General features: G+C 39.1%; 1 protein-coding gene across 2 annotated transcripts; it reads right to left on the reverse strand.

Moving 5' to 3' along the window:
* Nucleotides 1–1033: 1033 nt before the first annotated feature.
* LOC129079292 (olfactory receptor 1J2) lies at nucleotides 1034–25903 on the reverse strand. 2 transcript variants are annotated; one of them, XM_054584429.1, is made up of 2 exons: nucleotides 22487–22975; nucleotides 1034–1981 (listed from the first exon to the last, which is right to left on the reverse strand). In XM_054584429.1, the coding sequence occupies exons 1-2, from the start codon at nucleotides 22973–22975 to the stop codon at nucleotides 1034–1036; spliced, it is 1437 nt and encodes a 478-aa protein (XP_054440404.1). The 2 variants fall into 2 exon arrangements, with proteins under 2 accessions (XP_054440404.1, XP_054440405.1); XM_054584430.1 differs by lacking the exon at nucleotides 1034–1981 and adding an exon at nucleotides 25863–25903 and having other exon boundaries at nucleotides 22034–22982.
* Nucleotides 25904–26859: the final 956 nt, after the last annotated feature.

Raw genomic sequence — 26859 nt, forward strand, 5'->3', positions numbered from 1 at the left:
CAGAGAATACGCACTACAATGTGGTTGTACACGGTGGGGCAACAGCAGGTTTACAGTTGTGAGTACGCAAAACATAGAATTTATTCCTGTGTTATTTATTGATTATTGCATTTTTTTCATACTAACAACTGTAAACCTACTTTTGCTGCATCCTTTGTATTTTCAAAGGATGACAGCATGAAACATGCTTTCATTAATGATTGTGGATGGGGGCTAAGCAGTATCAGCCATACAGTATTGGCGAAGAGGGGTCCCTGGCTGGTCTTGGCCTGCTACAAGGACCTTCCTCTTAAGAATTCTAATGTTTTAGTCCTGGTTGGTGTGGCTCAGTGGATTAAGTGCCAGCCTGTGAACCAAAGTGTCACCAGTTAAGTTCCTAGTCAGGGCACATGCCTGGGTTGCGGGCCAGGTCCCTGGTACAGGGCTCATGGGAGGCAACCACACATCGCTGTTTCCCTCTCTCTTTTCTCCCTCCCTTTCCCCTTTCTAAAAATAAACAAAAATCTTAAAAAGAAGAGTTGTAACATTTTATGCCATGGGCAGAGAGTAATACATTTCCTCTAATTTAAGTGATAAGTAATTTGGATTTTTTTATTTCAATATACCTAAACCAATAAAAAGAAAACCCATTTAGTCTGCATAAGATTGTGCAGTGAAATAATATTGCTAATTCTTTATATTCTGGGGTATGTTAAAGCCTAAGATATGGTCCCAAAATACGAGTTTCAAAAATCTCCTCAAATAAAGGATAACCAAACTGTGTATTATCATTTATACCCCCAAAGGCAGAAATAAGTAATAAAATTAATTTATCATTTGCTAATCAAAAGTTATTCTTAAAAGAGAGCATTGTTAATAAGAGAATGAAATTCTGGTCAACAAATATTTTCTGAGTATGTCCAACATGCCTTCAGTTATCTTAGGGCTTATGTCTCAGGAGACCTTAAAATTTTCAGACATATTCAAATGGAAAATCAAATCTGTGAAATCAACAAAGATGAGGTTATGACTGAAATAAAAGTCACAGATAGTGCTATGAGAAAAATGTTACTTTACTGAAAAGTTTCCCAAAAGCCTCTTTCATATCCCTATTCCTAAGGCTATAGATAAAGGGGTTCAGCATTGGTGTGACTACTGTGTACATGAGAGCTACAATGATGTCCTTGTCAATGAAATTGCTAAATGTTGGGAAAAGGTACTGCCCAAATATTGCCCCATAATATAGAGACACTACAGAGAGGTGGGACCCACAAGTGGACAGTGCTTTAAAGATCCCCTTGGTTGACGGAACCCTCAGGATGGTGGCCCCAATGTAGCCATAAGATACCAGGATACATATAAATGGCAGGGTTATGACCACCACCCCTACTGTGAACATGACCAACTCATTGAGAAAGACGTCTGAGCAGGACAGCTTGAGAAGGGCACCAAGGTCACAGAAGAAGTGGGGAATGGTATTAGCAGCACAGAAGGACAGCTGGGTCAGGAGGAGGGTGTGGGAAAGTGAGCTGGCACAGGACAGGATCCAGGACGCAGTCACTAGTAAGGCACACAGCTCTTCCCTCATGATGGTGGTGTAGTGCAGAGGGTGACAGATGGCAACATATCTGTCATATGCCATTGATGTAATAAGGAAGCTGTCCAGGTCAGTAAAAAATATGAAAAAATACATCTGTGCTATGCACTCTGCATAGGGGATGGATTTGTACTTAGTCTGCATGTCCATGAGCATCTTAGGGACAGTGACAGATGAAAAGGAGACATCAGTGAAGGCCAGGTGGCTGAGGAAGAAGTACATGGGTGTGTGCAGGCGGGAGTCCAGCCTGATGAGCAGGAGGATGAGCAGGTTGCCCAGCACCGTGGTCAGGTACATGCCCAGGAACAGGGCGAAGAATGCGCCCTGCTGCCCTGGCGGGACGGGGAGCCCCAGGAGGAGGAACTCGGACACGCCGCTCTGGTTCTCAGGCCCCATGGTCCTCCTCTGTCTGCTGGGGGTGAAGAATGGTTGAAAATATTAAAGACTGTAGTAATTATTTTTAGCCATATGAAAAATATGTTTTACTTCAGAAACTAGGAAACTTGTTTCTAATATGTTCCTTTCATGTTGTCAGTAAGGGAATTAGAAAAATTGTCAAGAGGTATATTAGTGTGAGGCAATTTTTCTTGGTTCTCTGACAAAATAGAACGTGTGCATCTGTGGCACTGATGACCAGACTACAGGATATGATGCCTCAGCCATGTCATTGCCCCAAGGATGCCCTGAGGGGAGTACTCTGAACCATCAACCATGGCACAGAGACCTTTAGAAGATTAGACTTCAGTACCCATTGTTAAATTTCAGATGAGAGGAGAATTTTTAAATAAAAGGATGCAAAGAATATATTATACTCCTTAAAGAAAACTCATTAATATAGATTTTTACTTATTTTGATTCGGGGAAAGATCTCTTAAGTAACTCTGGATTATGTTATTAATTCATTCTCCCAACTGCAGTGAGGGAGGTAGTTTGAAAGTATTAAGAGGTCTTCCTTAAACGCCTGATGTAACCACTTAAACAGTTGTGGAATGCCTAAATTCTGGCCTGTCCAGATCTGATGTTCTATGTTAGGATCCAAAGCAAGTGAAAATTCTGAAAGACTCTGCTTTCCTGTATCTGTTGTTATCTCTTGGGTCACTTTTATTTCTTTTTACCTCTCTCTTTCTCCCATTTGTCCCTTCATTTTATCTTTCTATCTCTCATTTTCTCCTTCCTTCCACTCACTCTCTCTGTCTCTGTACCTTCATTCTCCTGTTACTAAACGTTTCTTCCTCTTTCTCTTTTCTCTCACAGTCTTTTTCATTCTCTTTCCTCTTCCACGCCAAAATCATCTTTCTGATTCTTCCTCTTCTATACCCATAGATAAACTCACATATTGCTGAGGAAAAAAATACCCATTCCATTTGTAATACTGACCTTACCTGCATTTATGATCCAGTGTTTGATGGGTGTGTGTGCAGATTCTCTGTAGGCAACCTTAATATCAGCTTCCAAGGTCCTAGACAGTCTTGAGCATCAAAAAGAAAAGCTACAAGCTCAGGCTCTCACACTGCTCTCTACCAGTCTTAAAGCAATGAATTGAAGAGTATAACTAGCCAAGGAGAGAACCCTAGAGGGTAAGGGAGCAGAGCTTGTAATTTTCTTTTAAATACGTCCGTCAACTTCAATTAATTGTCCAACTTTACCCTTGATCCTTTAGAAAACATGTTTTGTGGGAGGGATGTTTGTGCTGGGGACCTTAGGGAATGAGCTCACAGGCAAAAGCTCTCAAGACACCCTCAGGCCCCCTTCAGTCCCCCTTCAGTCCCAGGCTCTGCTTTCCCAGCCTGAAGCACGCTCTGGCATAGGTTAAACTCCAGGGAGGTTAAAAAAGGAAGGACTAGCTCCAACCAGGTCCAGACAGAAAGCCAAATGAGTAAACGGCCTCAGAGAGTTTAGGTAGAACCATATCCCACTCGAAGTGATCTCATTGGGCACCTACCCACCAGCTAACCTAAAGGAAATGATTTTTGTGTTTTTTCTCTCTAATGATCATTATTAAATGGGAAGTGGAAAGAGACAGGGATAATCACCTTTTTTTGGAGGTTTTTTGTTCAAATGCTAGTGGCAATAAGCATTTGCTTGTAGGCTGCAGTTGTTTTGAGGAGAGGAACTATTCTCTGAGGCACCGGGAGCTTGTGCTTGGAAGGCTCGTGCCTTGATGTCAGTGGATGCGGGCGGGATAAGAGCAATTAAGCACAGCAGCGGTGCCTGCTAGGGCAGCTGGCTTCCTCTTCTTGAAGTTTGTCAGCCTGTGGGCTTTTTTCTTCCTGGACCACTCTCTCCCATGAGATTAGTAGTTCACAAAACTACTAATCTTTTTATTACCTATGAAAGAAACACATGATTATATAATGTTACGGTGGACAAATATTTTTAAAATAAATAAGTACTTCTACTCCCAACAACAAAATACCGCTTCTGTTCACATTTTGTAGCACATCCTTCCAGGTTTAAAAGTAATGGTAATCTGTGGTGTTGCGAATGGTTGTAAACATGCCTGTATGTGATTTTCTATTATGTTCTTTCAAAAATTATATCATAAGCTTTTCATAAACACAACTTTAATGATTATTTAATATTCCAGTGTGTATACTGTAGTTGCCTTAACACTTTCCCTATTGATGGAAACAGGCTGTAACTAATTAGTATCTTTTAAAATTATGCTGTAATTAGACATCTTTCTTCATAGAGCTTTTTCAGTACTGGGCAAAAAGTAGAAAATGTTATGCCAAAGCCTCCAAAACCAACTACCAAACTCCTATTTTGTTATAGATTTTGGCACCTGGATCAGTTTACTTCTCCCCTACAATTCACCGTCAACTTGGTTGCCATCAGCATTTGCATGAATGAACCAGTCACCATCATGACATACTTATTCTTTGATCTCATCTTCAATGACCTTGACTTCCATTGCATTTCTGCCATCTCAGCCCATGGCTGTATTACGAAGACCAGACTGCTTCATCTATAAAATATTAAATTTAAACACTCAATTTTTGCTTTTTTCCCATTCTACCCATTGTCCAGAACCTTTGGTCTCATAAATCTATCCAGTATCTGTTCCTGTCCATTTCCTCCATTTGTTTTGTCTTCACTATGATCCATTCAGGATGGAGTTCATGGCTTATCACTCTCTTACCCATGTGCCTGAGTCTTTATCATGTGACCTTTGACCTCCCCCTCACCTCACCATGTAGCAAAGCTTCAATGTTGGGTCATTTCAATCAGCCACCTTCCGCACTCGCTCACTCTTCATTTATTCCTCAGTCTACTGTAATCTGGATTCCATTCCCACGGCTTCCTGAGATTACTACCTGTCACATCACGCACAAATCCTCTTTAGTAAATCTAGTGGGTGTTTTCTTCTTTAACGCTTAAACCTCTCTTCTCTTAGTTCCCATGGCCCCACATTTTCATATTTTTCTTCCATGTCTCTGATTGTGCTTCAATATCTTTTTTTTGGATACTCTTTCTCTGCAATTTCTTTAATTGTCAGTGCTCTCTATGGCCAGTCCTCAACCCCGTTCTCTTTTCCTTCTCTCCTCTTTCCATTTCATTCTTGTCCTCTTTTCTCAACTTTTCTTACCTTATTTTTAGGAAATCTCATTCTCTCTTGTGTTGGTGGTCTGTGAATTTCCATCTCTATCCAAAATATATCCACCTACCTCCTGAATTTTTTTCTTACAAATGACCCATTGGTCTTTCATGCTTGGTGTGTTAAAAACTTTTCAGTTCTCTTTCTCCTTCCATGTTCCCTCTCAGTAAATAGCACGACCACACACTCCGTGGTTCAAGCCATACATTTAAAGAGAGGTGTTTAGGTCCTTTGTTTTCCTCATTTACTATAGTCTAACCAAAATTAACTCGCACCAAAATTACCTACCATGTCTTTTAGATTCTGAATCTGAAGGAAACTTAAATACATTTAGTTCTCCCCAACTCCATTATCTCTCTTAGATATACTTCCATAATCTCTTACCTAAATGACTGTAACCACTTCCTAACTAGTCTCCTTGCTTCTGGTCTTGGATTCATCACTCCATCCTTGCCTTGCCAATATACCTTCCGTTCACCGCAAACACATCCTTATCATCCATTCTTCACCTGTAGTGATAATTTCTAACATGACACTGTCAATATTCTCATCAAATTCTCCTTTGGCTCTCCTTTTCCTTTTGGATAAAGTACAGATTGTTCAGTGTGGCTTCCAAGGTTCTGCATGATTCATTCCTGCTAATTTCCCTGGTCTCATCCTGAACTTCTTCCCCTGTTGAAGTGTACATTTCAGCCATTTTAATTTTGCTGATAATAGTTTTCCAAATTGACCATCTTTTGTTTTTTCTAGGTCTTTTTCTATTCCTCTCTTTTTCTCCCTTCTAAGTGGTCTTTCTCTACTGTCCATGTCACCTTCTACTTATTTTGGTTATCTTGTGTGTGTATTATCTTATAAGCCTCCCTGCTTGACCCCTTAAATTTGGGTTTGATAGCCCTCCCTTGTGCTCCCATAGCACTCAGCACTCATTACAGACTTCATTATAGCATTTGACACATGCTGGTTTGTCGATCCTGCTAACTAGATTGGGCTCTTTGAGAAGAAAAAAAACCCCCAAAACCCTGCGTTTTCGAATATATATACTCACAGTTCTCACAAAAATTCTTGTTACATAGTAAGTACACACTATTTTTATGCATGAATGAATTACTGAAAAATGATGAACAAAATGCTGTCTCCTCCCCTTGATTCTGTAAGTCTTCTCTGTGTTTGCCAGACTTAATGCAGTAGGTTTCAGAAGGCTTCTCACATTCAGTGTTATGGTTAAAGAATAGATTTTTGAAACTGAGGATGTGCCAACTATTGTTATGTGTCACAACTGGCAAAACATATCACTGCATGCATTCAGGTGTTTCTGTAGGAAGAAAAAACCTTCTGAGAAACAGAAATCCAGCCATCCTTTGAAAAGTGTTTTTATTCCCCAGAGATCAGTAGCAGCTCTGCTCCCAGTTTCAGATTGAACGTGAGAAGGAAGAAGTCCATGTGCTACAGAACCCGCTCTTTCAGGGGAAGCTTCATGGTGCAGCGGAACTAAACTTAACGTTTGAAGCTAATGTGTTTGGGTTTGAACCCTCATTTGGCCATTTTCTTTTGAGCCACTTTTAAATGCAATAGCATTAAGAAAATGCAGCCTACTTCAAGAATTATTGTGAGGGTTAAACAAGCTCATAGATATGAAAATTCTTTATAAATAAATGAATCTGAAGATGTGAAAGGTCTCATTTATATTCCCAAGGGAGTTGACTATCTTTAGTCTCTGGCTAAAGCACATATCCACTGGGAATGGTGAAGGGAAATGAAGTAATTACTCCAAAATTGTCTTTCACCAGAAACGTGTGGCCTTGGTCTCCTGGGTCCCCAGCCTGGCTGATAAAAATGGATAACTTCGTCGTAGCCTAGACCTGGTTTAAAAGAGAGAGCACACCTCCTACTCACTTCAGGGGTGAGCTTGTGACTTTTCTTTCTTTCCCAGCTCTAAGCCTTTTAGAGAAAAAACAAAATAGTAGTTCCTACCTAAGAGCTGACAGTATTGGAATTTATTACCCCTGTGCTAGGTGGGGGCAGTACTTGAAGGCTCCACTCAGCAATGTGTGTGTGTATGTGTGTGTGTGTATGATTTGTGCAAGGTACTTTATATACTTTTGTTGTGTCATCTTGAATAACTTAGGTGGATATAATAATTATAATTCCTGGGGTTTGTACTTTCTTCTCTAGGAAAATATCTCTTTCACAGTTTTGCAGGGTATCTGGCCTGCATCCAGGCTATGAGCACAACCTTCCAGGTTAAAAAAAAAGTTTGTATTTTTTGGGCAAATAACTGTAAACATGCCTGTATATAATTTTCTATTATGCCCTTTTAAATATTATAACATAAGCTTTTCATGAGCTCATTTTATTGGCTATGTGATATTATTGCCAATGGATGTGTACCATAGTTGCCTTAACCTTTCCCTTATTGGTTGAAACGAGGCATTTCGTCAAAAACATTTAGCAGGGTCTGATCTACTTTTTTCCTGGAGCCTTGAGAAATTCATTTATCAGCATCTGTCTTTGTAAACTTAGTAGCTGGTGTCCTTGTTACTCTATTTACTTTTGATCATCTGATTAAGGACTGAGACAATACATTTACTCAGATGCTTTTATGAAATTACAAATCCTACCTCCTTCTCCTTAATGAGTAGATGTCTTTTTTTGGTCAAATTATGATCTTCTAGAAAAAATGTGGTACAGTAGTTAGAAACATGGCTTTGAAATCAGATAAATCTGGGATTGAATGACCTGTCCATTATTTTCATACTGAATGTTTTAGGCAAATTACTTATACTCTCAGAGCCCTCATTTCCAACTGGTTAAATAAAAATAATGCCTTTTTTGTGGTCCCATTAGGCTAATATGATGTAAAGTATATATCACACAGTTGGCATATATTCCACAATAAATATGAGATTAATGAATCTCATATTTGAAGCCAGGTAGACCTAGTATCCCAGGTTCACCATATTACTAGTGCCACAACACTGCGCAAGTTTCATCACTGAGTCCCAATTTTCTCCTCTCTAACATAAGAATTAGGATGCTTATGTCGACAGATTGTAGTAAGAAGTGAGAAGTATTTGGAAAGCACCTGGTGCAAAATCAGATTGTATTAACAATTTGACTATTTTTAGCCCTACTTCAGCCATCTCAGCCAAATTGGAAAAGTAGTATATTCGCTTTCAATGTCTCTAGCCTCTGCCTTCACTCTGCTTGTAATCCTCACCCCTCACCCCTGTCCCCCCTCACTTTGTCTGAGAAGGTCATGGCCCTTGTTTGACCACCAAACCTGGCCCCCGAAATATATGGCTCCCACCCATTCCATCTCAGTGAGAGTGGTGAACAGAGGACCGTGACTCCCAGAAATACTTACCTTTAAATCTAATCTGTACTTGGCACCTAAAGCCTTTTTCCTCTTGATGAAAGAATGTAAGGTGTCAGCAGGCTATTGAGAGTGGTGTTTTAGGTAGGGATATTTCTGGAAGTCACACTACACGGGTATAGTTTTGCATGTCCTCTGAGAATCTCAAGAAATTTAAGAGTGTTCCATCACTCGTTTCCCACAATCCATGGAGACTGTGGGGTCAGGTTTGGATCTGAGGTGCAAGTCTGTGCAGAAAGCCTTCTCTGCCTCTAGGACTAAGTAAACTATCTTCCCTCGTTTCTGAGAGACCTAATGATTAAGCATTCATTAATATTCTGATTTGCTATCTGGTTCCAGATACTACAGGGACCCAGTGGCTGCTTTGCTGTAGTCACTGAAAGCTGTCATTCGACATGACTTTGTACTTCCTGGATTAAGTTGGTTCATGATTACATTCCTCCTTTCGCTCAGGTGGAGGTTGGGGAACCAGGTTGGCAGTATGTTGTAACCTCCTGAGTCCAGTTGACAAAGTGATGATGAGACCTCTGGACACTACCTTCCTGCTCCTGCTTCTTTTTCTTGTGTTGGATATTGTACGTTTAGGTGAGAATGAAACAGACACAATCTTTGCCCCTTTTTGAATGGGAGAGAGTTACCAAGGCATGGACTCTGTGCTTCCTTATAGCATCTTTATGACAATAATTTTCTTAGACTTGATGGGCTGGCCTAGCAGCAGAAGATCTGGCCTTTGGGATTGACAACTTGAGTATTCTATTAAACTTTAGTAGTAAAACTTACGTAAACTGCTGGTGGGAAAGCATAGGATTAAAGGAATCTTGGAAATTGATAGGGAACAATAGATCTTCTGCCTTCCTAACACTGATTATTATGAAGTCATTCTTTTAAAGATGTAAATATTACCAAACTGTATAGCACATTAATCAAACTGGCAGCATTTTATTATGAATCGCCTTTACCCAGGCAGATTTTCCCTTCATTTCACCATCTATCCTCCATCTCACCCTTCTTGGCCAATAACATTTTCCAGAGAATGTGACCTTAGAAGTGTTTCTTTTTTATTTACAGCAATATATTGATTATTTCTTACTTAAACAATATATATGACTACAGGTATCCATATTCAGACTTAACAAATAATCGCGTGGTACCACATTTGTTTCTGACAGTTAAAACAAGCAATCCAGAATGTTATAGACACAGCCAAAGCTCCATCTACCCATCCCTGTTTCCCACCTCCTTCTCTGTAGAGTTAGCTACTCTCATGAGGTTTTTAAAATACCTTTTAATACTTTTTATGTGTTTTTATATTTTTACCACATACATAAATATACCTTAAGTAATACAGTGTTGTTGAGTGTCTTGATATGATATATTGTAAGTATAATTTTGCATCTATTTTAACCCAAAATTTATTTTTAAAGATCTATCCACATGGACACTGTGGTATAGAGTCCATTCACTGTTACTGCTGGATAGGATTGGTTGCATGAATAAACTAACCTCAGTTTATTCATTGCTTGCCTATTGGGCAATTAGTTGTTTTAGTTCTTAACTATTACAAAGTTGCAAATAATAACGTGGTCTTTTTCCTTGTGAAGAAGTGTGAACACCTTTCTACAGCACAGATGGAGAAAATCTGTGTTACAGTAAGTTGAAATATAAGTCTTCAACTTATAAGACATATTCAAAGCAGAAGAACTACTTTAAATATCTAATAGCAATGTCTGAGAGTTTCTTCTCTCCACATGCTTGTCATTGCATGATGTTCTCATATATATTTTTAAAAGTTTATCAGTGGCATTTCATTATGTTTTAATTTGCATCTCTCATCACTTGGAAAATAAATCCTCTTTTAGTATATTTATTGGCTATTTTTGACTTCATTTTTCTTTGACTTTCTAGCTCATATTAATTGAATTTTTGGTCTTTACCAATTCGCAGGAATTCGACATGTACCCCGAGTGCTGATCCTCAGCTGATTCAGGGCAGCACATACGCTCCCACACACAGCTTGTCTCTTTGTCGTTTTCCCACAGTGGCGGTAGTGGCTGTACTAAAGAAACTTTATTTTAATGCACTCACACTTACATTTATGTTGTATGATTTGGGGGTCTTTATTAAGAAATGTGTTACTACCCTATGGTCATAACAATCTACAAGTTTTTTTCTAATGTTTCTGACATTTTGCTTCTCACACTTAGGTTTTTAATACATCTAAGATTTTTAAAATATATGGTATAAGGTAGTGATATAATGTGATTTTGCCCTTGTGGAAAGGCAACTTCCTCAGCACCATTAACTGAAAAGAGTCTATATTTTTTTCATATGATTTACAATGCCACTCAGTCAGTTGTGAAGTGCTCATTATAAACGTGTCTTGTTTCTAGGCTATTTTCTGCCACTGTTTTATTGGTTTATATTTGTAAAAATACATTATTTGTTGTAATCAATATAGCTTTATAGTAAGTTTTGATATGTTATAGTGAATTCCTACTTTTTAAAAATTATATATAGAGATATTTTAATAATTCATGATCTAGGTTAGTAAACAGATCTCTTATAGGCTATTTCAGAGATACTGAAAAGATTGTAATTCCTTTTAAAATTATTTTTGGCTTTTAGGTTGCACTTCTTTGAATGTGATGCCATGTGACAACTAAATAACATGGGGCCCCAGGAGTATTAGGCCTAAACGGGGGTCTTGAATGAGTCCTGATGTAAGTTTCTTAAAGAGACTGCCATGATGAATTTTATTGGATGTGATGTTTTTTTATTGATTAACAAATTTATATTATATATGCATTAATTATCTGTGATAGATTCTGAGTCTACAATCAGTGAACAAATGAGAAATAATTATGGGTTATGTAGACAAGCAGGGGATACAGAATTAAATGGATCATTACATGCAACATTATGAAGACCAGTGAGATTTCTGATGTCAGATAATTTGCTTTGTTTCCAGAGGACAAACTCTGGAGTCAAAATGTCTGGGTCCAAATCCCAGCTTCTCCTTTTCTCACTGCTGTGACCGTTAGACTGTTGGCCTCAGCTCTCCCGTCCAAAGTGGGGACATAATAACAGTACCTACCTTGCTCATATACTTGACTGTTGAGTCAGTTACTGCATGTAAACTATTAAAACAGTGTACAAGAACAATCTTTAATAAACATTAACTGTTAGTATTATCATTACAGAGAATATGATCCCACTGAGAAAGAAAGTGGCTGTATATTCTAACCTCTACTTTTCCTGCATTCATTCAGCAAAATATGCATCAAATGTAATAAAATAGGGATGAAGACATTTTCTAAATCAAAATACTTCTGCTATGCTATGTCACAACAAACATTTTTTTTTATTCTGAGAAACTTCTTCTTTTCCCTTCACCTTCTCCACCAGTCCCCTCCAGTCAGTACGCCAGTATGAGGAGGGACAACCAGAGCAGCGTGTCCGAGTTCCTCCTCCTGGGGCTCCCCGTCCCGCCAGGGCAGCAGGGCGCGTTCTTCTCCCTGTTCCTAGGCATGTACCTGACCACGGTGCTGGGCAACCTGCTCATCCTCCTGCTCATCAGGCTGGACTCCCGCCTGCACACGCCCATGTACTTCTTCCTCAGCCACCTGGCCCTCACTGACATCTCTTTCTCATCTGTCACTGTCCCAAAGATGCTGATGAACATGCTAACCCAGGACCTCTCTATTACTTATGAGGGCTGCATTTCGCAGGCATATTTTTTCATATTGTTTGCTGACCTGGACAGTTTCTTGATCACGTCAATGGCCTATGACAGATATGTGGCCATCTGTCACCCTCTGCAGTATACGACCATCATGAGTCAGAGCGTTTGTGTCATCCTGGTGGCTGCATCCTGGGTCATCGCTTGTGCTTGTGCTCTTTTGCATACCCTCCTCCTAGCCCAGCTGTCCTTCTGTGCTGAGCATACCATCCCCCACTTCTTCTGTGACCTTGCTGCCCTGCTCAAATTGTCCTGCTCAGACACTTCCCTCAACCAATTGGTAATCTTTACTGTGGGATTAACAGCCATTATGCTTCCATTCTTATGCATCTTGGTTTCTTATGGCCATATTGGGGCCACCATCCTCCAAGGTCCCTCTACCAGCAACATCTGTAAAGCCTTGTCCACATGTGGATCTCATCTGTCAGTAGTGACTCTCTATTACGGGGCAATTATTGGTCTATATTTTCTTCATCCAACAACCCCAATGACAATAACATAATTGCTTCATTGATGTACACAGTGGTAACTCCCATGCTGAACCCCTTTATTTACAGCCTGAGAAATAAAGACATGAAAGGGGCTTTGAGGAAAGTCTTGAATAAGAAAAAATTTTTCCAACTGATACTTGCCATGTAAATACAACTTATTAAAAATATAGCTCACTTGTTTTCCTTCTTACAGTTGTCACTTACAAACTTTGCCTGACATCTCGGACCTATGCGGGGAAGAGTAAAACAGGGTGTGTTTTATAGGACTAAATTTGCTCTTTCCTTGGGTAGCAGGGACTGTAGAAGACTCTTAGGGCACTGTGGCACTTCGACTGGTATCATTAAATGGAGGCAGACAGGACTGGTCCTTCCCCCCAGTTTTTAAGTTGTTGTAAAATGTATTTGGCTCTTCACAGCTCCATTTTTAAATAATTATTTTTATTTTACTGCTAATATGGCTTCTCCTTCCCCAGAGACCTATGCATCCAGGGATACTGAGCCCTTCTAGAACTTTCAGAGAGAACATATTAAATTTTGCTCTCCTTACATAATAATTAACACACTACTTTCTTGTCCTTTAGGAATACATGTCATACATCCCTAGCACATTCAGATATTCAGCAACAAAATAAATGTCACATCCGATGTTTCAGGTACAAGTCAAAAACTTAATATACATTAAAATCACTTGCTTTAATCCGGAGGAGACCCCTAAGAGATGTGTTGGGAAAACTCAGGCTCACAGAGGTGAACACTTTTAGATTGCAGTTAGTGAAAGGAAGGCTTAAATCTTGGCTGGCTGACTCCAGAGCGATTCAGCTAAGGACTATAATTGTTTGTATAGATCACTGTGTCCCAAGGAGGAATAATTAGCTCAGCTTAATGGCAGAGAATATAGGAAACACTTCCCAGAGAAGGTGCTGTTTACTTGAGACTGAACAAATCAGAATTTTCCAGACACACAAAATTCTATCGTGTCCCGATGATCACAGGCAGAGGAGCAGCATGTTTTAGGATTTTAGACAGGAAGTTCCAACTGAGACACCAAGATTTCCTAGGCACCAGATACTAGAGTAAGTTGTAAGACACAGAATAAAGGTGTTTATGGGAAATGCCCAATAGTCAGTTTCATAGCTCTTGAACCTCTGAACCTAGATGTGGATCTAAAAAGTGCTAAGAGATGGAGATGAGAGATTTCTTATAAAAATGTTTCTTTTGAACACAGCTATGCAGTGAGCCCCAAATTCTCCCTTGGGGGGATGTGGTTCCCTCCTCACTTTAAACTTAGTGGGAGAAGCTTCAACAGAACTGTTCAGAGAGTTTGATATGTATCCCTTGCTTTTATGAGTGTGAGGAGCAATAGAGATGAAATGGAAGGGAGAGAGAGATGAATGAGGGTGAATTATGTTTGGGAAATACCTTCAGTTATTTCCATAGTGGGGCAATAAAAGCAAAAATGTGTCCTATGGACCTCAGGGGGATTACGTAAGAGAGAAAACTGATGTGCAACCATTCTCACTTCCTCCCAAGACCTATCAGAAAATCCAGGAGATGCCACAAGATAATAAGAGATTTCTAGGGGATGCACCACCCCAAAACCAGAGGCTATGAGGGGAAACATCCCCAGGAAAACTATACTGTAGTTGTGTCACAGAGGATGTGTGGGAAGACAGTCCCCAAATATCCCCTGACCTGGAAGTGACAAGAGAATGAGTTAGTTTTAACCATCATCCAAGTTAAGAGAAGTCAAGCTTCCTCATTATGGTAGCAACCAAAGAAGCATATTATTGTCACCCCTTTCTCAGTCTTGCTCCCATGCTCCATCACCACAAGTATGGGGAGCACACATGCACCTAGCCTTCAGAGAAATGAGCGGGGATAGAGAGACGATATACCATTCTGACAACTTTCTGGACCTCAGATTCTTGCCTGCAGCTAGATCCATATGAGGGAAAGGGAAATTTAAGTACAGAATTGAGTCTCTGATGGAAAGTAATCGTTGCCCTTTTGGTACCTAAGGATTAGAAGAGAATTTATGGGGTCCATAAGAGCTTTTGTTCGGCAAAGGAGAAGGACAAATCCTCAACTAAATAAATTTTGAAAAAATGGCAGAAAAAAATGACATCTCCTGAGAAGTACTTGTTCAATATTCAAGGTGTTGTATATTGGATTGTTGTTGTTGTTGTTTTTAAATTTACTCCTTCCTCCTCACTGCCATGGTAGGAATATACTTTCCAACGCCACTGATGTTAGGTTTTCCTGTGACATAAGGGCCTTTTCATACTCCTGTGTAGCAGTCAGCTCTCACCACAAAAATGTTGGGTAACAGAGGAGCACAAAAATCTCAGTAGGATTCAACAACAAGCATTAATGTTACTTAGGAATCTGAGGGTTGGTTGGGGCTTTGCTGATCTAAGTTTGGGCTCAGCCCTTTCAACTGGGGATAGTGATTTTCCTGGTCTTGGCTTGTCTCATTCATGCTTTTCTGTCCAGCTGCAGGTCGGCTGATCTAAAGTGGGCTCATCTGGGGTGACTCTGTCCCATGCATCTCTCATGCTGTTCCTGGAACTTGCACATGGGCACTGTCTCAGTATCCTATCCAGTCCTCCCTTCTTGTCTTTATGCCCTATACTAGATTGTTTGGTGTTGACTAAGCATTATCATCACTCACTTCTAAGTCATCCCCTGCGTTGTAATGATGAGGCTGGTAACTACATTTTACAGATTTTTCGTTCTTGGATTATTCATGTTTAATGTTTTCCAATGAGAGGAACTGTGAAAGATCCCAAAGGCAGAAGAGCAGGAGCCTTTACCCTCTGGACATAATTTTAGTTAGATACACGGGCAGATGTGACAGTCACAACAGTTTCCCACTGAGTTCCCAAAAGCCAGCTGCATTGCTGCTGCAGACAGTGTTTTGTGCCCATCTCAGCCTGTCCATAACATACTCTGATTGGGCCAGCCCTTGTGGTGCTTAGTATGATTGTAAGATGCCCTCAGTGATAACCAGCAGTAAGTTTTGGAAAAGAAAAGTTTCTTACTCATAGGTCCTGAAAAGCTCATGACATACCTGGAGCCACATAGGGAAGTTGAGGGTGGAGAGAGAGTGCACGGGCCTGGCTTCTGCTTTTATTGGGGTCAAGGATGGGGGCCTAGGGTTTCATGGGTACAAATGTACCACTCTTATATTTTAAATCACCAATAAAGACTGAGCCCATGAAACCCTAGGCCCCCACCATCGACTGAGCAATTTCACTTCTGGGTATTTATCCAGAGAAAATGAGAACATTAATATGAAAAGATATATGCACCTCTATGTTCATTGCAGCATTATTTACAATAGCCAAGATATGGAAGCAACCTAGGTGTCCATCAATAAATGAATGGGTAAAGAAGATGTATGTATGTTTGTGTATGTGTGTTTATACATATATAATGAAATATTATACAGCAATAAAAAAATGAAATCTTGCCATTCACAACAACATGGACACCTAGAGTCTTGCTAAGTGAAATAGGTTAGACAGAGATAGACAAACACTCTATGATTTCACTCATATGTGGAATTAAAAACAAAACAAAAACAGACTCATAGAAGCAGAGACCAAAATGATGGTTACGAGAAGGGACGGATGGGGTGATGGGAAAAAGGGGAAGGGGATTATAGTCAATAGTAGTATGATAAGTTTATACAATGACAGATGATTACTGAGTTAGCGGGGTGATCACATTGTAAGGTGTAAAAATATTGAGTCACTATATTGTAACCCGAAGCTAATATAACCACTATAAGGTTGTATACCAACTATACTTAAATAAAAATAAATTTAAAAAATAATAGAGGGAATTTAAAGTGTGAGAAGAGAAAAAGAAACCCCAAGAGACTCAAATGGTCAGTTACAGAAATCCACCAAGATCTCTAAAACAAAGAAGCCTCAGGGTGGGGAGGGGACCTAGTTCTTTTGTCTACAGGTGGCTGGCAAAATGTTCATTGCAGAAAGCCGTGTTTGAAGGATGCCTCCTTAAAGTGGATCAATCAAAGTGTAAATCAGGCACTTGCATTACAAAAAGAAAATCCACCCCTTGGCTTATACTATATAGACATTTGGGGGAGTTTCAGTGATTCTTGAGATTTGCAGCTACTATTCATTAATCTTTTGAAACCATCTATTTTTAAGTTTTAGATAGAAATCTTCAGTTTTTAGTTTTTAGTCTTTAAGGTCAACTTTCCTGACCTCGGTTCCTCAGCTCTTGCAACAGTGTATAAGGACTTATATTCTACTCTCCTGAATAAATAAATCCTTACTGATGTGCTTCCACTTAAAAATTACCCATCATTTATCTGCACCTATTTTTTGAAGTATAGTTGAAATGCTGAGTATTACTCAACTGATACTTTCATTTTCAGTCACAGACATCTATACTGAGAATGTGCCTCTTCTTTTAATACCAAGCCATGCATGTCGGACAGCACTCATTGGGAGAGCTGTACAGGAATTCCTGAGAATAATTTCTGAGCCCCTGGCAGAAAGAAGTGATAAAATACTTGATTTTTATGAGTGATGGATTGAACACTCAAAAGTAAAAAGAAATCCTTGTGTTAGATGGAACAAGTAAATATTTCTATGAATTAAAAAAATGTGTAGATTTTTTAATACAATATTTTATCTCCAAGGGTTCTCGGTTCCCACAATTCACCTCATCACTCCCAAGTCCTTAGAAAAATTCAGGAAATAAATAATTTTTAATAGTATTTTTAGATATTTTATTTTCAGATTTTATTCTTTGTTAGGGGAAGTATATTTCAGGGTTTTTACCCTGCCATTCCTGTTGATGTCACTTTAGAATAATTAGTTTTAACACAAAAATATGGGAGGTTTCAGGAGGAGCTATAATTTGAGCTTCATCATGAATGAAATTTGCTAGGTGTAAAGTTTGGGAAGAACATTTCAGGTTTTCATCTTTCTTCTCTACTTCCTGCATTTTGGCCCTGGAAGGCAGCTTCCTCTATCTTTTCAAGCTCCCTCTGGAGAGAGAGAGACAGGGATTTCACCATGCCTATTCTATTAAATAAGTCCACTTATTTTCCTGAAATGCACAGGGTGGGGCAAAAGTACAATAGGTTTACAGTTGTGAGTATGCAAAACAGTTTATTTTTGTATTATTATTTATTATTATTTTTTGCATACAAATGACCATAAACCTCCTTTTGCCCCATCCTGTAGACAGTAACATCTAATTTCCAAGGTTATTCCTGTCAACCTAAAATTAAAACACTGAAATGAAAAGCAACAAGCATTTATTTGGGATCAAAGAATTGCAATTTGGGCAGCCCAGATTCAGGCAGAAATCCAAATAGTTGTCCCTATTACACATTGAACTCAAGGGGCTTTAATAATAAAAGGAAAGGAATAATTACATGGAAGGAAGAAGAATCCCTGTCAGTGTTAATAAGCTGAGCTACTCTTCGCTGTGCAATATTGGTTACTGATTGTGTCTTCAGGTAGAGAGGCCAAAACCGTGAGTTCTGGTGGTCAGGATGTCTGCTGTCCTTCTGGCTTTACAAACAATTGTTTGTAAGACAATGTAGGTTTGGCACAGTCCAAAGATCTGGTCCAGTCTAAACAGTGCAAGGGTTCAAGGAGCAAGACGTGCAAGGCAGTTTCTCTGAAATGTCTGCTTTTGTTCTATTTTAAAATCGTTCCACTTATAACAACTTTCACATTCCTCAGAACAAAGAAGTCTCTCTCTGGCCTTTGGGCCCCTGGCCTCTAGGTCTCTGGCCACCCAGGTGCTGGTCACCCAACCTCTGAGCACCCTGGGCTCTTGCCACCCTCGCTTTTGCTCTCTTCTTAGAACTTAGCACTAGTAAACTTTGCCTGCATGCCAATAGGCTTGCTGAATCTGTAATCCTTTACTGCGTCAGCAAGAAGAACCAGGTTTCTTCCATGCGCACTATTAAGATGTCCCCATTCCCCCACCTTTGCCCCCATCTACCCAGCCTTCACCACACTGTTGCCTGTGTCCATGGGCTATGCATATATATTTATATGATCTTTGGCTAATCTCTTCCAGCCCCCGCCCCAAACCCCCCTCCTCTGAGATCTGTCAGTTCGTTCCATGTTTCCATGCCTCTGGTCCTGTTTCGTTCATCAGTTTATTCTGTTCTTTAGATTCCATATAGGAATGAGATCGTATGGTATCTGGGAATGTATCCTAAGAATCCTGAAAGACCAATCAGAAAGAATAAATGCACTCCTAAGTTCATAGCAGCATTATTAAAAATAGCCAAGATCTGAAACCAGCCCAAATGCGCAAGTGTAGATGGAGTGGATAAAAAAGATGTGGTACATCTATACAGTGGAATACTACATGTCTGTAAAAAAAGAAGGAACTCATACCCTTTGCGACAGCATGGATGAACCTAGAGAGTATTATGCTAAGTGAAATAAACCAGTCAGTGAGGGTATCTTAACCCTTGGAAAGGGCAATTTTTTGTTGGGCACTATGTCTGTGCATCTCAAGCCATTCAGCAGCACTGGCCACTGAGCTTTAAATGCTGGTAGCAGCTCCAATCATTGGACTAAACATAAATGCTGTTACGCCTTTCTAAAGTCCATTGGAAATTTAAAACACCTGGCAAAGTTCACCAACACTGTTTTACATTATTTTGGAAGAGGGCTAAGAGTTTGTTCTAGTACTTAAATACAAAATAACTTGATTTTTTTTTTTTGTAGAAGCATTTTTTGTAGAAGTGAATAATTAGGGCAAGACTAGAGTGAGGCAAATGAAGTGTATGTGTAAATTTTGCTTCAGGTGCTCTGTCTGAGAGCTGCCAAAAACTCAGTAATTAAGGCAAATATAAATTAAAGATTAATTTTTAGTTAAGATTACCTCAGTGCACCCTTTACCAAATTAGAATTAATACAAAAATACATGATCAACAAAATAATAAAATTTAAATGGAAACAGAAACTACCCTGCACTTGAACAACTCCACCTGCCTCACCACACTCCAGCCCTAACCCTGCCCAATTCTCTATTTGTCTTCCTCTGGATGTTCTGTGTCCTTTTCCTCTGGCATCTTGATGGGTTTTTTTCTTTGACTTTGGTTTTCTTTTTATCTTTAGTTATGCCATGCCTAGTTGCATTGCTTTTGCTAAATTTATCTTTCTTTCAGTTGGCTTAACTTCTTGATTCTGTAAGTTGATGCTTTTAACCACATTTGAGAAATGTTGAGTTTTTATTTCTTTACATGAATTGTCTGCCCCACGCATTCTTTTATGTAATGAACATACTTAGGATAACTGCCTCCACATCTTTTTTCATCAGTTTCAGTATCTCTGGTTTCTTGCAACTTGTTTCCTGTGACTCCTCCTTTCTTGGCATGATACATTTTTGTGTACTTCATGTGTTTAGTAATTTTTCAATGTTTGCTGGAAATTTTGGATGATGCATTTAGTAAAAGTATATTTTAGTTTTAATGTGTTGACTTTTATTCTGGAAGTCAGTTAAATTAATGGCAGATCCTTTTCAGTCTTTTCAGATTTTGTTTTATTCTTTGTTCAGGTAGATCTACTTCAGGTGGTTCTTACTTTATTGGGCTTGGCCCTTACCCTAGAGCATGGTTATACTCCTAGGGAATAGATTTCCTGGAGTGGGACCTGAATATGCAAAGTGCTCCCTGTGCTCTCTCTGCTTTGACTCTAACAGCAGTCAGTTGTGCCCATCACTGTGTGGTCTCTGGCATCTCCATTAAGCTCCTATTTCTGGAGCAGCCGCACTAATAGACCTGTGTTAGGTCACCCTGAGCATGCTCACCTCAGTCCTTTGCCAAGGATTCATGTTTAAACCCATGTGCATTTCTGAGTTTTGTACAGCTTTTTCTTCTCAGGAACCTTGCCACACAAATTCCAGGTGCTTGAGTAGCCCCAAATTCTAATCTCTACCTTCTCGCTTCAGAGACCAGCACTCCAATCTAAAGCTGTCATCTGTAAAATGTACCTCTGAGCAGCAGTACAGGCAAATTTAGAGCACATTTCATGCATTTTTCTTCTTTTAAGAATCACAGTTCTGCTTGCGTATTGTTGAATGCCTACAAATGGTTCCCTCATATATTTTTTTATTTATTTTTTTGCTACAAAAAGGAAGTTTGGCCCCATTTACTCTGTCATAAATAAATGAAAGTAGAAACTAGATAATTGATTTTACTCATTTTAAAAATATATGCATTTAAGTCTATGCGCTTCTATTTAAGCACCACATTAGCTAAGCCCCACTAACCCAATATGTCCTATCATTTGTTAACAGGCTCTAATTTCAATTGTAATTTATTTTTTGGCAAATTAATTATATGGAGGTTTATTACTTATTTGGAGGTTACTCCTTATTGGATATGTCATTTGCAAATGTCTTCTCTCATTCAATAGGTTGTCTTCTCATTTGATTGATGGTTTCTTTCACTGACTAGCCATTCTTAGCTCCACACCTTGAAAGGCAGAACTCCCTTAGAAGATTAAACTGAGAATCACATCATTGCCTTGAAATTTACTTTAGAATCTGTAGGTCACTACCATGCTTCACTCCTAATTGGTCACCCTAAGACACAGAAGGTCCCCACCAAGTTTGAGTTTGCCACCTGGGGCCTCTTCCAGTCCTTTCTGGGCCATTTTCCTGGCATTTATAGAAAAACATCTTATTTCATTTTGTGACCATGTCCACTGAATTTAAGAAAAGAAAAAGTGATATACCATCACTTTATAAACATAACTGAAAATCAAAATTTGGGCAATTGATAAGAAACTAGAAACAAAAATAAAATTCAATTTTTAATTAATGTCACTCATAAAAATAAATTCCAAGTGTATTAAAAATTAAACACAAAGATAAAATCATGAAACTGCCAGCATGAATATTTTTGTTATCTATATAAAATTTGTAAACTATAAAAAAATAAAACTGTGGCTGCATAAACATTTAAGACGTTTGTAGGACAGGGGATAGCATATGAGAAATTTAAAAAGACATTTGGAAAAGAATAGTTGTGCAGGTATGTTTTTAATACACCTTTTGCATAATTCTAAAATGAACAAGAAAACTAGACAGAGAAGGAAACCAAGCCCAAGATGAAACAGACAGAAGAATGGGTGCTACATCAAGATTCATTACAAAGCAGCTATTCAGAGAGGAAAGGATGCTCACATTGCATGTGCAGGGTGAAGCGGGTCTTGCATCCGATGACTAGAGAAGACAATGCTCATCGTGGGAAACATGTTCCTCTACTGAGTATATTTCCCAGAGCTCCTTTCATATCCCGATTCCTCAGACTGTAGATAAAGGGATTTAGCATGGGAGTAACTAGAGTGTACAACACAGCCACAATGACATCCTTGTTGTTGGAGTTGTTGGATGAAGGAAAAAAGTACAGCCCAATAATTGTCCCATAGTACAGAGACACGACAGAGAGGTGGGAGCCGCATGTGGACAAGGCTTTGCAGATACCCTGGGTGGAGGGAACTTTCAGGATGGTAGCCCCAATGCGGCCATAAGAAACCAGGATGCATATGAATGGCAAGGTGATGACCACCACCCCCACAGTGAGGATAAACAGCTCATTGACTGTGGTATCTGAGCTGGACAGCTTAAGTAAGGTGGAGAGATCACAGAAGAAGTGCCGGACAGTGTTGTCCCCACAGAAAGAGAGACGGGCCAGGAGAAGGGTATGCAAAAGGGCAGTAGTACAGGATTGGACCCAGGATACAATAACTAGCAGAACACACAGGCTGTGACTCATGATGGTGGTATAGTGGAGGGGATGACAGATGGCCACATACCTGTCATACGCCATTGAGGTAAGAAGGAGGCTGTCGAGATCACCCCAAAATAAAAAGAAATACACCTGGGAAATGCATCCGGTGTATGAGATGGATTGATCCTGAGTCTGCATATTCATGAGCATCTTTGGAGCTGTGACTGATGAAAAAGAGATGTCAGTGAGGGCCAAGTGGCTGAGGAAGAAGTACATGGGCGTGTGCAGGCGGGAGTCCAGCCTGATGAGCAGGAGGATGAGCAGGTTGCCCAGCACCGTGGTCAGATACATGCCCAGGAACAGGGCGAAGAACGCGCCCTGCTGCCCTGGCGGGATGGGGAGCCCCAGGAGGAGGAACTCGGATATGCAGCTCTGGTTCTCCCTCCTCATGGTCTTCCTCTGTTTTATTATAGACCAAAAAACGAGATGGAAATATGAAAGAATGTGAAATCATTATGACAACCATATAATAGAAACATTACAGTTAGTACGTGACTTTAACCTGAGTAGCTCATGCTTTTTGCCCACTAATGAGCTAGTGATGGTCTGACATCAGGATACTATATGTCCATCTAGAAACCAACGCAGTTTCTTTAGGAAAAATCATTAAACATCAAAATGATGATCATATCAGACCAAGTTCAAGTCTGAGGAGTCCAAGAGTCCATGACGGAAATCCAAGACTAGGAAGGCTAGGTCAGTAACCAGTCATTAGAAACACTAGTAGAGGTTCTCCAATTGGTCTGTTGTCCTTATTAAATTTATGCATGCCTCCCACATATACTTTGGCTTATTTCTAATATTTTTCTATTTAATTAGAAATATTTAATTAATAACATTATTCATATACCATGCTTTATTTCCATGGATTGGGTCAAGCAAGATAAGAACCCAGTGAACTGCTCTGGACCTCCAGAAATCAGGAGTTGGAAACCTGGTGGAAGCATCATATGTAACTGCTCAAGACAAGGGCATTTAGAAAAGAATCTATGTCAATAACATAGATCTAGTAATTTGTTCCATATCCATCAGTCTTCCCTTTAAGAAAATGCCTTCCCACTCCTCAACATGTTCAGTGTAGCAACACTCATTCTAAAGGAATTGTTATGGAGCATGGAGAAGTCTGTTTCTCTTCTAAATTCCCACCTCATTCCTCCAGCTCTTACCAGATCGCTCTTACTCAGGTTCTCAGAATACCAAGAAATGCTTTGGTTTTTCCAGTCATATCTTGGATCTGCCAAAGAATAAGCTTTGTAAGCGTTCAGAATAGTTTATCAAATAACACTTCCTTTTTTACACTTCCTAAACTAAGTTGTATGCCAGTGATTTATAACTGATATTTTTCTTGTCATATTTTAATACTTCTTACACTTTGCCAGTACTATTAGTTCTCTCTCTCTTTCTCAGGTCAACTAATCTTAGACTTGCCCATGTGAACATATAAAATAATAGAGAAAGAGAACAGGATGATCTATCTGTTAAAAAATAGAATCCACATACTATATAAACATTTATCCAATCTAAAGGTTCTTCTCTTTGCCCTGGCTGGCGTGACTCAGTGGATTGAGTGCCAACCTGTGAACCAAAAGATCACAGGTTCGATTCCTAGACAGGGCACATGCCTGGGTTGCTGGCCAGGTCCCTGATTGGGGGCATGCGAGAGATAGCCAATTAATGTTTCTCTTGGACATCAATGTTTCTCTCCCTCTCTCTCTCCTTTCCCCTCTCTCTCCCTTCCCCTCTCTCTAAAGATAAATAAAATCTTTAAAGGTTTTTCTCTTTGAGAGCTGAGAAAGTGTCTCACTACATGGAGCTTGCTGCTCTTATCTGGTGTGAAGTATGTGGAGCAAGCCTAGAGTTCAGTAACTTACATTGGACACACACAAACACATACAATCACATTACTGAATATGGATTCCACTTCTGACCTTTCATTGCCTCTTAGGTGATGAGGTCTTATGCCTTCAGCTACAAGGCATGGGAAGGTTCTTCCTTTTCTCTCTAGAAGACACAGAATATAACGAAGCAGGTAGAGTCTCTTAGGGTCTCAGAGATGCATCACAACAGGGAGAATGACCAGATCAAAACCAGATAAGATAGATATATAGACACACTTGTTTACAACTCAGAGAAATGGGTGTGGGTTCTAACTTTACAAATCATGGGGAAAAAATCCAGGCAGGGGTGGGAGAACAAACTTCACACTCCCACTGCCAAATTAGAGACAAACGAAATAATTGCTTCTTGGCTTTTGGTTCCCTTGACGGAAGAACTGTTTGTTGACAGGCAACAGGAGAGTTGTCCTTGGTGGGATAATGATAATAACCACAAAGCAGCTCCTAGGAACCTGGTGACTCCAAAAAGCCTTTTGCCTTGTTAGTTGACAATAGAGAAAATGTAATTTTGAGTTTATAGCAAACCAAATTGGAGGTTGAGTGTGTTAATGAAAATCTCTTGTTTCTGAACCCTATGCTATTTCAAGAACAGCGAAAACATGCTAATACTTACACTCACCGAACAAAAGACTGAGGGCCATTATATCCCATCATCACAATGGGAGCCTGGGAAATGGACTGCAGTTTCTATAAATCCTGGTCTGCTCAAAGGCTCTGGAGTCAGCATTTTCTGGTTCGGTTTTCTCTCAATGCCTTAGAATTACCAGTCAAGAGCTGTTTTCCACTAAATCACTTACAAAATTGATTCCAAATTTATTTCATACATCTCCAGCTCTGTTTCTTCAAAGCCAGCTAGAAGATTAATATCATGTGCTTCTTATTTGAGGTGAAGGTGTGTGAATATTTGTGTTATTAATTTGTCCTGCTTTGTCTTAAAAATCGATCAGTTATAATGCTACAGTTGACCTGCATGTTTTTTCCTGAGTTGGCAAGACTGCCTTCTCAAACCAGAAGAACAACAGTATGAGGAAAAGTACCTCTTTGAATTATCAAATGACATTACTACTTGCCCAGGAACCAGATACTATTTCCTAGAAGAACTTCATCTTTATCTTCTGCTATTCTAAGCCCTTCCATCTTCCTGACCCCTATTCAAAATATGTCCCCTGTAATAGTTTGTAATTTAATAAAATATATATGCTTACACAACAAAATTGGAAAATGGGAACAATGAGATCAATACGTATTTGAGAGAAAATAAACTCAAGTGGGCTAATATATTAAAAGTTTGTCAACCTCAGTGATAATCAGGGGAAAACAAATTAAAATTTCAACATGTTTCCATTTTTATATTACCATATTTTACCATGTATAAGGTGAACTTTTTTGCCCAAATTTTTAATGGAAAAATAAGGATGTGCATTAACATGGGCAATACCAGACATACCTTGTATCTGTTCTTGTGTCTTGTAATTATTTGTTACATAAAATTTCTTGTATGATAATATGTTCCAGAATAAATGCTAAAATTCCTTTATAATACAAACAAGTATCTAAATATAAATTAAAAAATTGAAATAAAAAATTAAAACAAAAGATTTTTTTCCTGAAAATTTTGACCAAAAATGTGGGTGCACATTATACACAGGAGCACATTATACACAACAAAAAATGGTAATAGAATGGAAAAATTAATAATAGAAGCTGCTCTTTGTTGACAATTGAGTGTACTTTTTAAGAAGTTTTATTTTTTCTAATAGGGAAATAATATGGCATTATGTTTTACAATTGAAAAATCTTCATTGTCTTGGACTGTGCAGTTCCCCTCAAGTTTATATATCCTAAAAAGTTTTGCACATGTACAGTTGGGGGCATAAATATGACAGTTCATGGCAATATTGTTCATAGTAGCATAGCAATATAAAAAAAGTTCATTCACAAGTAAATCGAGGTATTTTACATAAGGACTATTGCACAGTGATCAAATGGCACATCAGTGAATTACAGAAATTAAATAAAGTAAGACTCTAATAACACAAAAAATGCAGAAACAAAGATTTTCTATGTATACATATTGTTATGGAATTATGTTGTATTCCTCCAAAATTTATCTATTGAAGCCCTAATCCCTAATGTGGCTATATATGAAGATGGGGCTTCTAAGAACATAAGTAAGGTTAAATGAGATCATAAAGATGGAGCCCCAAACCAATAGGATCACTGTCCTTATAGGAAGACATACCAAAGATCTCAGACTCTCTTTCCACATGCACACACTGAAAAAAAGGCCATGTGAAGACAGAGCAAGAAGGTGGTTTCATTGATTTTTTTTCCTATTAATTTTCTGTTTTCAGTTTTACTTATTTCTGCTCCAATTTT

Source organism: Pteronotus mesoamericanus, unplaced genomic scaffold, assembly GCF_021234165.1.
Source record: "Pteronotus mesoamericanus isolate MK-2021 breed Mesoamerican mustached bat unplaced genomic scaffold, CSHL_Meso_final contig_78, whole genome shotgun sequence".
Lineage (NCBI taxonomy): Eukaryota > Metazoa > Chordata > Mammalia > Chiroptera > Mormoopidae > Pteronotus > Pteronotus mesoamericanus.